The 12,093-nt window shown below is 44.7% G+C and overlaps 1 protein-coding gene across 1 annotated transcript in view; it reads right to left on the reverse strand.

Moving 5' to 3' along the window:
• kif6 (kinesin family member 6) overlaps positions 1-12,093 on the reverse strand; it is a gene marked incomplete at both ends in the record, with an annotated part of 56,607 nt that overhangs the window by 37,655 nt on the left and 6,859 nt on the right. The window contains 6 exons of the mRNA XM_079752295.1: positions 3,483-3,569; positions 3,971-4,111; positions 4,794-5,000; positions 8,296-8,425; positions 10,441-10,550; positions 11,631-11,778. Coding sequence (XP_079608421.1) covers positions 3,483-3,569; positions 3,971-4,111; positions 4,794-5,000; positions 8,296-8,425; positions 10,441-10,550; positions 11,631-11,778 — 823 coding nt within the window. The remainder of the gene's footprint in view (positions 1-3,482; positions 3,570-3,970; positions 4,112-4,793; positions 5,001-8,295; positions 8,426-10,440; positions 10,551-11,630; positions 11,779-12,093) is intronic.

The following is a 12,093-nucleotide window of genomic DNA, read 5'->3' on the forward strand; positions in this document are numbered from 1 at the left end:
TATACAAATAATTAGGATTATTTTGATGCCTGTGATTTTTGATTGCAGATAATCCTGGTCAAACAAATGGCCACAGTACAGATGCAGATTACACTGACGACATGCAGCCATTTGAGATGAATGTTGTACGTTCTGCACCGCTCACAATCAATGCGCAGTTACGGAAACCCTTTGTGTGGAGAGTAGGGCAGGGGTTTGCTTTGCTACGTATACCCAAAGGCAATTCCTCCAACCCAACCACCTACCTCGACAGACATGGCTGGATATTGTGTGTGCGTGTGGCATCGTTAAGACTCTGTGTAGTGCTCGAGGAATTGCATTCCTCCTCCCACAAGCTAGAGTTGACGATGAGGTGGAGAAGCGGGGGAAGGGAGGACATTCATGTGACACACGTGCGTGTGTGTGTGTGTGTGTGTGAGTGAGTGAGTGAGTGAGTGAGTGAGTGAGTGAGTGAGTGAGTGAGTGAGTGAGTGAGTGAGTGAGTGAGTGAGTGAGTGTGTGTGTGTGTTGGCATGCTCGTGTGTGGGAGTGTGTGTATGTGAGGCAGAGAGCTATAGATAGAGTGAAGAGTAGGGCCCAGGTTCAAGAGGGTCACCCAGCCACTGTGTAAACCCATGAGACCCCCACGTGAGGACAACTATCTTGACAGTTGAGGGGACGAGGAGTGAGTGGCGTTGAAAGGAAGCTGGTAATCCAGACCACCTACCAACAGTGAGCCGGCGGCACCATATAGTCGGCTCCTTTTTCACAAGGGAGCATATTTGGAAGAGTGATGTGTAGCTGCACAGTTTTGGATTTTTCTCCCCCAACGCGATATGAATTTCCACTTCAATAAAAGCGTGGCGTTGATAAAGCCAAGAAAAGTCTAAGTAGAGCTGTAAACACACATACTATTTTGAAATGCCTGTAGACAGGTCATAGTACGATATATAAATGATCATTCATTTCACATCTTGCCAACAACCTAGTTCTCTTTCCTCCTGGTAGGGTCTGTGTTGAAAGCAGCACTAAAGGGGCAGGTTTGGATCACCTCCGTGAGGTGCAGCTTGTTTTTGACATGTGCATGTATCTAGAACCCAAGACCACGGCCACCCGTCACCTCTGAACCTCGGGGTCGGCGGAGGGAGGGCAGGGTGGGGTGGGGGAAGTCTAGACTGGAGGGGAGAGGATTAGCAGTTGCTTTAGCACATCTAGAAGACACGGGCAGCCTGACACGGTGTGGCCCTTGTACTGACTGTGTTCGTGGCCCTGGGGTCACTCCAGCCGCCAGCCAGGCGTGATGGTTCCCCGGTTAAAATATGGTTTCATCCCGGGGTGGAGGCCCATAGCCTACATACCTGTCAATCTTTTAATGGGACTGTGTCTTGTTCCCTTTGAAGGAGGCCCGTTGTATAACCCTGCGAGCAGCACTGTGGCTCAATCAAGGTGCCAGGGTGGGGGCCCCCATCTGGCTGGGAGATGGCTGCTCAAAAGTGACCTCAAATAAACAAATAGTTAGATCTGAGTCAGATCAGACAAGGAGACTGCATCGCTTCAGACAGGAAAGAAAAAAGAACCTGGCATTTTATTGAGCGTTGCCCCGCACCCCCCCGCCCTTCTTCCCACCCAGACCAGAATTGGTGACATCATTCTGATCTGCAAACTGCAAGCTGCTTTTTTCCCTTAAATATCCGAGACAGAGAGACAGACAGAGACATAGAGAGAGAGAGAGAGAGAGAGAGAGAGAGAGAGAGAGAGAGAGAGAGAGAACTAAATTAAAAGCACACCAAATAAGCCCTAAACCGAGACGGGGAGCTTTGCCCGTGAATGCTTAACGGTTTGCCTACAGACATAACCGGGCCCGGACCCGAACGGGAAGCTGCCAGACACCGGCACAATTACTGGTCGAGGCCGCAGACTCTCTTAAAAATACCTCTGCAGGGTTTGCAAGTGGAACAGCCAAGCCCCCGTGCAGCTACACAGTAGCAGCCCCCGGGAACGGCGGGCCCGTGTTGGAGGAGCAGGACAGGGTATAATGATGATGACGACTGGCGACTCAATATCTCCTGGCGTGCCAAGAAAAGTCTCTCCAGAAAAGGCCTGGAGATCGGGGTCGCGGTGGCGGTTGTTTGGTCACGTTTATTTTTTTTTGCCAAAGCACAGCGGTAGAATCTGACACAGTCTGAGTCCGCGAATGCATTGCTCACTGCAGTTTGAGTATGGCTTGACACGTGAAACACCGGTGAAATGTGAGTGAAGCGTTTCTCCTCCCTACAAACGTGGCGCTGGAATAGGTGTTTAATGAAGTGTGGCTACTGGTAACTGACCTTGTAATTCCCCTATTTAAGTCGGTCCTGCTGTTACGTCCTCCATTGTGCCGTGATTAGACCACGACTCACGCAGCATTACCACGAGGAAATCTTCAGAGAATAAATCTCATATTGAGTCATACAAGGCATGTGAGAGAAATATATACGAGACCTCTGAAGTAAAGATCACACATTTTTTGTTCAGTCTGGCTTAGTTTTAAGCACTGAAAGTTTGCCAGTACATTCATAAATGCTTCCATTCTGTGTGTGCTGGGGACTTATGTGCGTGTGTGTGTTTGAGTGTGTATGTCCACGTGTGTCTGTCTTTTTGTCTGTCTGTCTCTCCATGTTTGTATATGAATGGTTGTGTGTGGGTTTGTGTCCGTACATTCATGCATTTATTTACACGTCCGTACATAAGAGCGTGGATGTGTGTGCATTTCTGTACATACAAGTGGATGTGTGTGTGTGCTTGTGCACATGTGCGTGCCTGCATGTGTAAACGCGTGCACATTCATGGATGTGCACGTCTGTGTATAAGTGTGTGGGTGTGTATGCGTTTCTGTACAGTGGATGTGTGTGTGTGCGCGCGCAAGTGTCTGCATGCATGTGTCAGTGCGTGCCTGTGCGTGTGCCTGTGTGCGTGTGTGTGTGTGTGTGTGTTTGCAAATGTGTTTGCAAGTGTGTTTGTACATACACGTGTGTGTGTGTGTTCGACATGCATATACAAACTCATCTGGTGCTGGGTGCAGCTCAGAGGAGTCTTGAGGTATTGGGATAGGACCTGCCATAACAGAGTCGCGGGGCGTGTAAACAAGAGGGAGGCAGAATGCTAACAGAGCGTGAGGGCGGTGTAAATAGCATGCGACGGACAGGCTCGTCAGCTCGTGGAAACATGGAGCCCGGCCATTGTCGCCAATCACTGGAACCGACCCGTCTGGTATTGGAACAGAACACATTGAAGAGGATTGTAAAAAGGGGTTGGATGGATAGAAGGGCGGGTTTCTTAAGGACACAGTGAGTTTCGCTCAGTGAAACCAATGGATCCTCTCTTTTAATACAGACTGATCAGCTTCAGATCTGGAAGCCATGAGGAGACTCTGGCGCGGGCAACTGATGGTAGATTACGTCACTGCCTTGTGGTATGAAGGCTGGTGTGTGTGTGTGTGTGTGTGTGTGTGTGTGTGTGTGTACCAGAACAGGGTCCTCTTCCTCGTTCAGCACAGCCTCGTTCTTGATGAGAGCTACACGCTGTGCGAAGCGGCATGTGGATATGGACTCCTACAGCAGACACACCAGACAGCGGTTGGAGTGTGGGTTGGTAGATGTGTGGTTCAGGAGTCAATCAACTCATTCATTTGATCAGTAAAATAATTAACTACTAATAAAAAGGAAACATGATTATTTAAATCTGAGCAGATGTCATCTAGTTAGTAGCAGTTTGCTGTAGTCATAAATGCCATTTTTTATTGATGTTGATTTTGCATGTTTTTAAAGCTTGAAAATTAAATTGGTTGTGTATGGAGTGTAATCGTCTGCACTTAAGTTTTTCGCTACAGCTCCCGCCATTTTAGCCCTTCGTAAACTCAGCTAGCGAGCAATGCTCAACGACAGTTTGTATTATTACTCATCCGTGAGCATTCTTTGGAAAGGGGCCGATGGTGGGTGGTGTGCGTCCTTACTTTGAGGTTGGTCTTGTCCACGGAGATGGTGGAGATCATGGTGGTCATGCAGTTGCCCCCCAGACTGTCCCTCAGCACCGAGGTCATCAGGGAGTTCCTGTAGGGGATGTGGGCGCGGCTCTCCGACAGCGAAATGATAACCTAGACAGGGTTGTGGAAGTAAATGCAACATTTGAAAGGAAGGAGTGCGCGAGGGAATGGATGTAAATGAAATAACATATACCGTATGCATAATAAGAGATCCAGGCTCGATCCAGGGGGTGGCTTCTGAAATGTCCTGATTGCATCATAATGATATGCCATAGAGACATGTGTGGTTATGTTTTCCAACACGTCTTTGTGACAGATATCGATGTTTGGATTACCATAAATCAAAGTTATTATGGTGATGGCTGAGATTTATGGATCTGGAGTTGAATCACGGCAGAACTGAAAATGTGTTAAGCATATTCTCCTAATGCATAATTAAGTTATATTTATGTTAGGAAGAGGGTGTTTGATTAATGTAGACTGGAACAGGGAATATCGGAATGACTTACAGCTACATGTAGGCATATCATAACATTCATTATAAACTAATTTGGATTGGATTTTTCTTCTGTTCTTTGTGCTGAATTCTTTCTTTTACCCACCAACGTTAAGCGAAATGGTCAGTATTGCCTTATGTATACATTTTCGACCTCTACAATATGCTCAAAATATTCCCATCTTCATAAATCTCAACTATACTATACACTATATAATATAAAAGGACACATGCACTTGTACACATGATACATAAAAAATGGGTATCAAGCCTTTTTTCTAAGAATCCCCCGGCTACCTGCTCCAGGTAATGCAGGGAGACGTTGATGTACTTGGCTTCGGTCAGCAGCTGGCCCCCCAGGGCCATCTTGTTGACCCTCTCCGACCCGGCCAGGTCCACCAGGTGCAGCTTGGAGCGCCGCACGGTGGCCGAGCCCGGCTGGCGCCCGCACAGGTACACGGTGAAGACGCAGTGGGAGCGCGTGGATGCCTTGTTCAGGAGGGTCTGTAGGACGAGGCGAGGATTGAAAGGTAGTAGAATAACATAAAAACACACACCTTGACTTTATACCACACGTTCCACGCACACCGCGCCACCGGTGCCTCTCGGTCTTGCCGTAGGTCTGAGTGCCTCTAAAAAAGGCATTCAGACGTCAGGTGAAGAACGCCATCTGCGGTCACAGCAGAGTGCAACGTTCACACAGTGTTTGAGCGAATAGGATTTTACCCCTGATCAAACGGAACAGATTACTACGTTGACAATCATTATATACACTTGGGTTCACTGGCTCTTTAAAGAGCAGAAGAACGTTAATCCATTGCATCATTTTCTCATGTGCTGAGCAGAAATGTGTAACAAGGATAATGATCAAACTTACGAACACCATACTATTTCTGTTTGACAGTTGAAGGATTTCTTATTCTTTGTCCAAGGTACTTTCCGTATTAGAGTGACTATTTTTGGCATCCAGGGTTTTGTTTTGACCAGATCAAAGCCATGAGCATGTGTGACCAATAACAGTAAACAGATGTAGACTGTTTGACCGGGACACTGGGGGCTGATCTTCAGATGTTTCTATGTAACAGTAGAAGTCCGGGTGAGGCACCAGAGACAGATATAGTCTCCTGTGACTCATCCCGCACATCCCTTCCCCCCCCCAAACAAAACAAGCATCATCAGGGTGGTGGTAATGGTGGTGGTGGGGTAACTTTTGCTGAGAAAGGGAAACCCTGTCCAAATCCTCCATCAGCAGCTAAATGTCCTTTCATTTCTGGTTGGGATGGACGAGGATAGTGAACGGCTTTCGCTTTTTATTTGCACCATGAAACATAATGAACCGTGTATCTCAAATTATCCTTTGATGAATTAAAATATGTCTTTCATATATATTGAGACAAACGGTCTTCAGACAATGATCACCGATGCAGGCTTGGCTCTATTCCCCTGCCGTCATGAGAAGATCAGGCATACAAAACACAGTGCCGAGGAACACTTTTTTAGGCGGGGCTCAATACTTGACTTGCGGCTGGGTTTATTGTGTAAGCAGCTCTAGCCTATCAAAGGTCTCGACAGCTCATGAGAGATTATTCGGTATCTTAACCCACCCGTCTCCTCCTTCCTTCCCCCAAATTCCCTTAATTTTTCACCACCCCTCACTTGTCCACCAGTAACTCATAGCCTGAGGTGAAGACAACAATGACTACTTAGGGGGGGGTTTGACAATTGATCGAGATGTGGAAGGAAATGCATTTTATAAAAGCTTTTATTGCAATTGGGGCACAAATGGCTATGACTGACTGCTTATTTCCAACATGAGAAAAGTATTGAAATCCACCCCTGCCCTTGTTTATTTAGTAGGTTTTCAGCCAGTAAGTCAATAGATTCCCCATGCGTACATCAAGCACCAAAGCAACAGCAACAACCTGTTAAATTCCATTAACTGGTCAACTTTACCAAGCCCTATAGGCCTGACTCCAATTAGTTCTTTGATGAAATGTTTGGCCCATGGCATGTAGTTGAATTTCACTTTAAACAAATGCTGAACAATATTTGGAACAAATGTAGCAACACAGTAAAAAAAGCTTAAGGCTGTCAGTTTGTATCAAAAATGCCATTGTTGTGAAATTCTCTCAGCAGCCAATCATGTGTTTTTCGCACTTGTAGTAAAACAGATGTCTTGGGATTTTCATCAACTAAATAAGGATTTTAAACTTGCCTATGATACCTTTCTTGCATGTTTATGTACAAATTATAAATGCTTTAAAGACTAGTTGCCCAATCATACTAGAAACAAAATATGCAGAATTAATTAAAAGGAACAATGGGCTAGCCTACTTTATGGTCAAATGCACCTCTCCACTGGAGTGAGACATCAAGGTCAAAAATGATTTTAGATGCCCCCCCCCCCACACACACACACGGCTAGATAGCGTGTGGGTAGGATGGAGGAAAAGGTCCAGGACGAGGTGAAAGATAAACAGGAAGGCGGATGAACAATGAAGGATAAAGGAATTACCAGATGAGTGGAAGTGTCTCCAGGGGAGGCTAGAGGGAGGTTCAGAAGATGTCATACCTCTCCAATAAAATACATCAGAGGAGGAGGAGGAAGGAGGCTCAAGGAGTCCCTTAGCAAGAAATACAATGAAAAAACGTGCTCATGATTCCCTCCACCTGGAAAGCAGTAAACACACAAACGATGGAAGCGTTGATGACACACTGAAGTGTGGCTGCTCCTCTGTCTCCTCCGCGTGGACCTCAACACCCACGCCTTGAGCAAACAACGAGAGGAGTCTCTGGTTGCGGGAGCACGTCCCCCGGGAAGAGGCTTCAGCCCAGATTGTCCCCCAGCGTCCTCCCTAGAGCTCCACGGGTGGGAGTTGTTTTCACAGATCTGTAAGGCGTGGGCTGCGGAGGATTCCCCACTGGACCTCTGGCACTGAGAACCCTTTGGTCAATAGTCTTATGTAACAAGCAGGGAGTGTGTTTTTGTCCAGGAACAAAATGCCCTGGGGTTGGTCAGTGATGGTCAATCCCAGTGCTCCTCTTGGTCCTCTTGGTAGTAAGGTTTCGGACAGTATTGACATTGTTTTAGCTGAAGGGATTAAGCATTTCGGAGATAAGTGACACTTGAGGTGATATATCGTGATATACGCTGCAGGATTAGTTTCAAAAGCTCGGAAAAACCCTGAGCAATTTGCACTGACAAGTTTACAAGAAGCTCAAAACACAACTATTTGGTTCAGGGTGGCTTCAATTCATGGCAGGATTATTCCAACCGCATTAAACTGAAACAAATTTGCAATTGTCAACCAAAATGTAAAAAAAGATGCCCACCTGTGATTCAAAACCGATGACTCGCCTCATTGTTTTTTATTTAACCACAAATAAACTGACTGGTATAGACCGTGAACACGGTGAACACAACTATCCCAAACCTAACTTTGCAGGGCCTCGACCGAACACACAGATTTCTAATCTGTGTGGAAAGTAGAGGAGCAAGCGCATTCATAACAACCACTCAAGCATAAACAGTCAATTATAGTAGGGGCGCTGGGTTTTACCAGGGAAAAAAGCTTATTTTAAAGAAGATTATATTACAGAACAATTCAAAAGTACTGTAAAATGGATCTCATGGAACTGGTAATACTGTATATTTCTTTAGATGTCTTCAATATGAACACAGGTTTTATTGCCATTTGGCCAGTACCTTAAAATCATACATGATTTCCCTCAGAGGATTAAAAAAGTTTTATTGAAGTATTATGCTGATGTTTTCCAGAAGGCCGATGTTTCCACTTACCTCTGCAGTCATACGATGAGTGTCACCCAGGAAGAGAAGATTCAGGGCTTCTTCCTCATTGGCCGACTGCTGAATGGACAGATTCCTGAGCTGGATATTCTGCTCAGAGTCATGCATGATTGTTACCGTACTGAAAAGAAACCATACAAATCAGAAAATAATCAGACACAGTTATTATGTCAGAATACAACTATATACCTAGCTTAAATTTTCGATAAACATTTAAAGATTTATTTTGTACACTTTTTAATTCATTTTTAAAATGATCTACAATGAAAGGCAGGCCAATCTATACTGCTAAACCTTGGATGACAATGCACACCTTAACCAGCGCTCAGTCCCAAAACACGCCCCGTGTGCGGCTCTAAACGAGCTCTGTTGGACACATGTTCTCCATCCGTCTGGAGGGTGGGAATCACAGCTCGGTAATAAACGGGGCTCACTTCATAAAGCAATCTTCAGCTCTCTCAGCAAAAAATTCATGGGAGTTGGGCTGCAATCCTTTAGGTTAAAGTGAAGCAGATATGGTATAACCTGTGTGGCTACTGCCTTCTGTTGTCAACTAAGGCCATCCCCCCCCCATACACACACACACACAAACACATACACTGGAGCTGTGAGTAACAAACACAAGATGGACATTGGAATGGTTTGAGCAAAACGTTATTAACATTTCTCTGACAAATGTCAATTCTGTCCCATATGCATCTCTTTTTGTCCCCATTTTCAGGTGATGGGAAAACCTTTAAAATAACCTTTAAAATGTCAATTTCTGTATCAAAAAAGAGACAATGAGTCACACGATAGGGAATCAAGGGGAAACTGTGGGTGTCAATGCAGGACACATGGTTTGTGTGTGATGCTGCCATGCATACAGTCAGACCTCCCAAGCTCTCCCGCTGACGTGCAGACAGAGAGAAGGCCTGGAAAACATCTTCAAAACATCTCCACCACATGCTAAGAGAGAGGGCAATCGATAGTCTCAATAGAGTGCCGGAGCCCGGGTGCCTGATCAAGCTGTTTTTGCACAACAGTGTATATTTATGCATTGTTTATATTATTTTTGGGTACACCATTCGAAAGCCAAATCGGAATGTTGCTAATAGAAGGAAAAGCCGGATGAGAGGGACAAAAAAAACTAAAAACGTTTTGAGAGAGGTGAAACAGACGGACAGGGAAATGCCAGATTTGACAGTTGCCACAGCTTCTCCTTGAATCAGCAAGCGTGGCCACAACATGGTCAACAACAGGCCCTGTCTATTTCCAGAAGACTGTCATTTGTGGCAATGGAAGCCTCAGGCTCAATCTGTCGCATAAGGAGAGAAGCAACTTTAGAATTTAAAAATAAATAGAAATCAAGGTTATAAATTGTGATGGGGACATGAAAAAAAATAATATATATATACCAAAACAAAATCTAATTTCAGAAGATTGCAAATGCAACACAGAAAAGGGGAGAGGCCGAGGTTGGGAGAACAGGAGGAACAAAAGGTGGATGGAAAGAAGAAAGAACGAAAGAACATACAAAGCCAAAGAACGAAAGAAAGGAAGGCACAGGGTTCGAAAAAACAACAGAAACACAAGAAGAAACCCAGCAGAAAGTGTTCTGAAGGATCCAGTCGTTGATGGCCATGATAAATGCTTCCGTACACAATCAGCTGGCTGTCCGCTCCGGTGGCAGAGGCCCGGGGTCGGCCGCAGCCACTGACGTCCCAACACCATGATTATGTCAGCGGGCAGTCAGCAGCCGTACGGTAAATACCAGCAGCGCGGCCTCCCTGTTTGACCACACAGCGACGCCTGTGCCATGTAGCCCTGCCCCTGACCTGCTCAAGGATAGGGCTACATGAATACAGAACAATGGTGCTAGCAGTGATCTTTATTTTGGACCAAAGTGCAAAGAATTCGCTGTCAAGCACTGGGTTGAAGATCACCTAATTCTGTGATCCATTTTCAACGTGATTATATATGTCACATTGTAATGAATAGATATGTTTATACCCCACGAGGCTAATATACTGATAAATAGATAGATAGATGGATGGATAGATTGAGACTTTATTGATCCCAAGACAAATTCAGACAAATTCTAAATACTAAATGGAGATAAAAAGTGAAAATATAATAGCAGAATAAAATACTGACGGTAGGTCCTCTAGCCTGCATGCTTCAAGTTGGCGGTCCAGAAGGTCGTAGCACACATTGTTGTATATCTCCAGGTAGGAGATGTGGGTGGTGTAGACCATGGTGCTGTCCTATATGGAAGGGGACATTCGTTTACAGTTTATTCAAACTAAAGCTAATACAACAGTGCTCCATGCAAGTTTCGGCTTCGATCTGGATGTATAGCGGGTTGACTTAAAACAGGAAGGTTGATGGTTGGTTGTCAGGGTGTCCCTGAGCAAGACACATAAGCCTTACTGCTCCATATGAGCTGGCTGTCGCCTTGCATGGTTGACTCTGCCGTGTGTCTGTTATATATATATATATATATATATATATATATATATATATATATATGTCTAAAACTTGCATGGTTGACTTTGTCGTATATATGTGTAGACATTATTGTTAGTGGCTTTCGATAAAGCATCTGCTATGGGTGATTTTCATACAAAAAGAAATACTAGTAGAAATCAGTTATTGCATTAAAGTTTACACTAAATCACTTGAATGGAAAGAAGCAAAAGGAACAGTAGAAGTAACCTCAGAGTATTTTGAGAGAGGTGACTTTATTAAGGTATAAATCCAACTATTTTAGACACACAGCACATCAACCAGTTAATAAATCAAACCGTTTCCTCAAACGGTCATATAAAGCCTTGTGCTGCATGTGGCAAACAGCTGCAACGCACGCACATCAAATAGGATTCCCAGCTCTCTTTCAAAGACTCCTTTTCTCCCCATTGTCTAGAATATTGGTCCTTGAGGCTCACCGAGCAATAGTTTGGCAACAGAGCACTTGGGTTGTTGCACAAACAGCAGTAGTTTTAGGAACGAAAGAACATAACGGGTATTGCTTGGTTTGCTCCACCTTACCTTATTTTGTCTGCTCAATGAATAATGTATATAATGTGAATATATAAGTAAGCTGGATCAGGTTCAGATCTGCTGAATGGAGAGAAGCTCTGCAAGAGCTCTTTCTGAGTACATGATTTATATTTTATGGTCCCTTAAAGTGAGTCCAACGCATCATTCTTGGAAGATTCCTCACTGTGAAGACGCAGTGTTGAAATCACAAGAGGGTTTATTAATCTAAAACCCATGTTATTTTTTCATCATAATAATCCAGACAACACAAAAACTAAATCAGCCATCCAAGCTCGGGTGCTGACCTGAATGATGTGCTGGTACAGGTACGACAGGGTACGGGGTATAATGCCACGGTCACTGTAGCGCCTAGCCCCTCCGGTGATGGTGAAGGTTTTCCCACTGTTCGTCTGGCCGTAGGCAAAGATGGTGCCGTTGTAGCCGGCTAACACTCTGACACAGAGGAACACACACATTTGACACACAAACAAATAGAACAAAATAATATGGGCTGCGGAAATTGTTTTAAAAGCTGCAGAGTAATGTTGTTGTTTTTTTCTTCCACAGTGGAGAACAATAGTAAATATCTTGAAATATGTGGAAGGAACCAGATGAACTTGACTCTGGTCCTCTGGAAGTTCAGCCTGCACATACCCATTTGTGGTGTGCCGAGCACTCAGTGCACCTGCCAGGCTAGTAGTCATCATGCTATGTGAAGAAGAAACCTCTAACAATGTAAAATAAAAAAACATTGTGCTATTGAAGTAC

Source organism: Pollachius pollachius (genome assembly GCF_949987615.1).
Source record: "Pollachius pollachius genome assembly, chromosome: 15".
In the NCBI taxonomy this organism is placed as follows: Eukaryota; Metazoa; Chordata; class Actinopteri; order Gadiformes; family Gadidae; genus Pollachius; species Pollachius pollachius.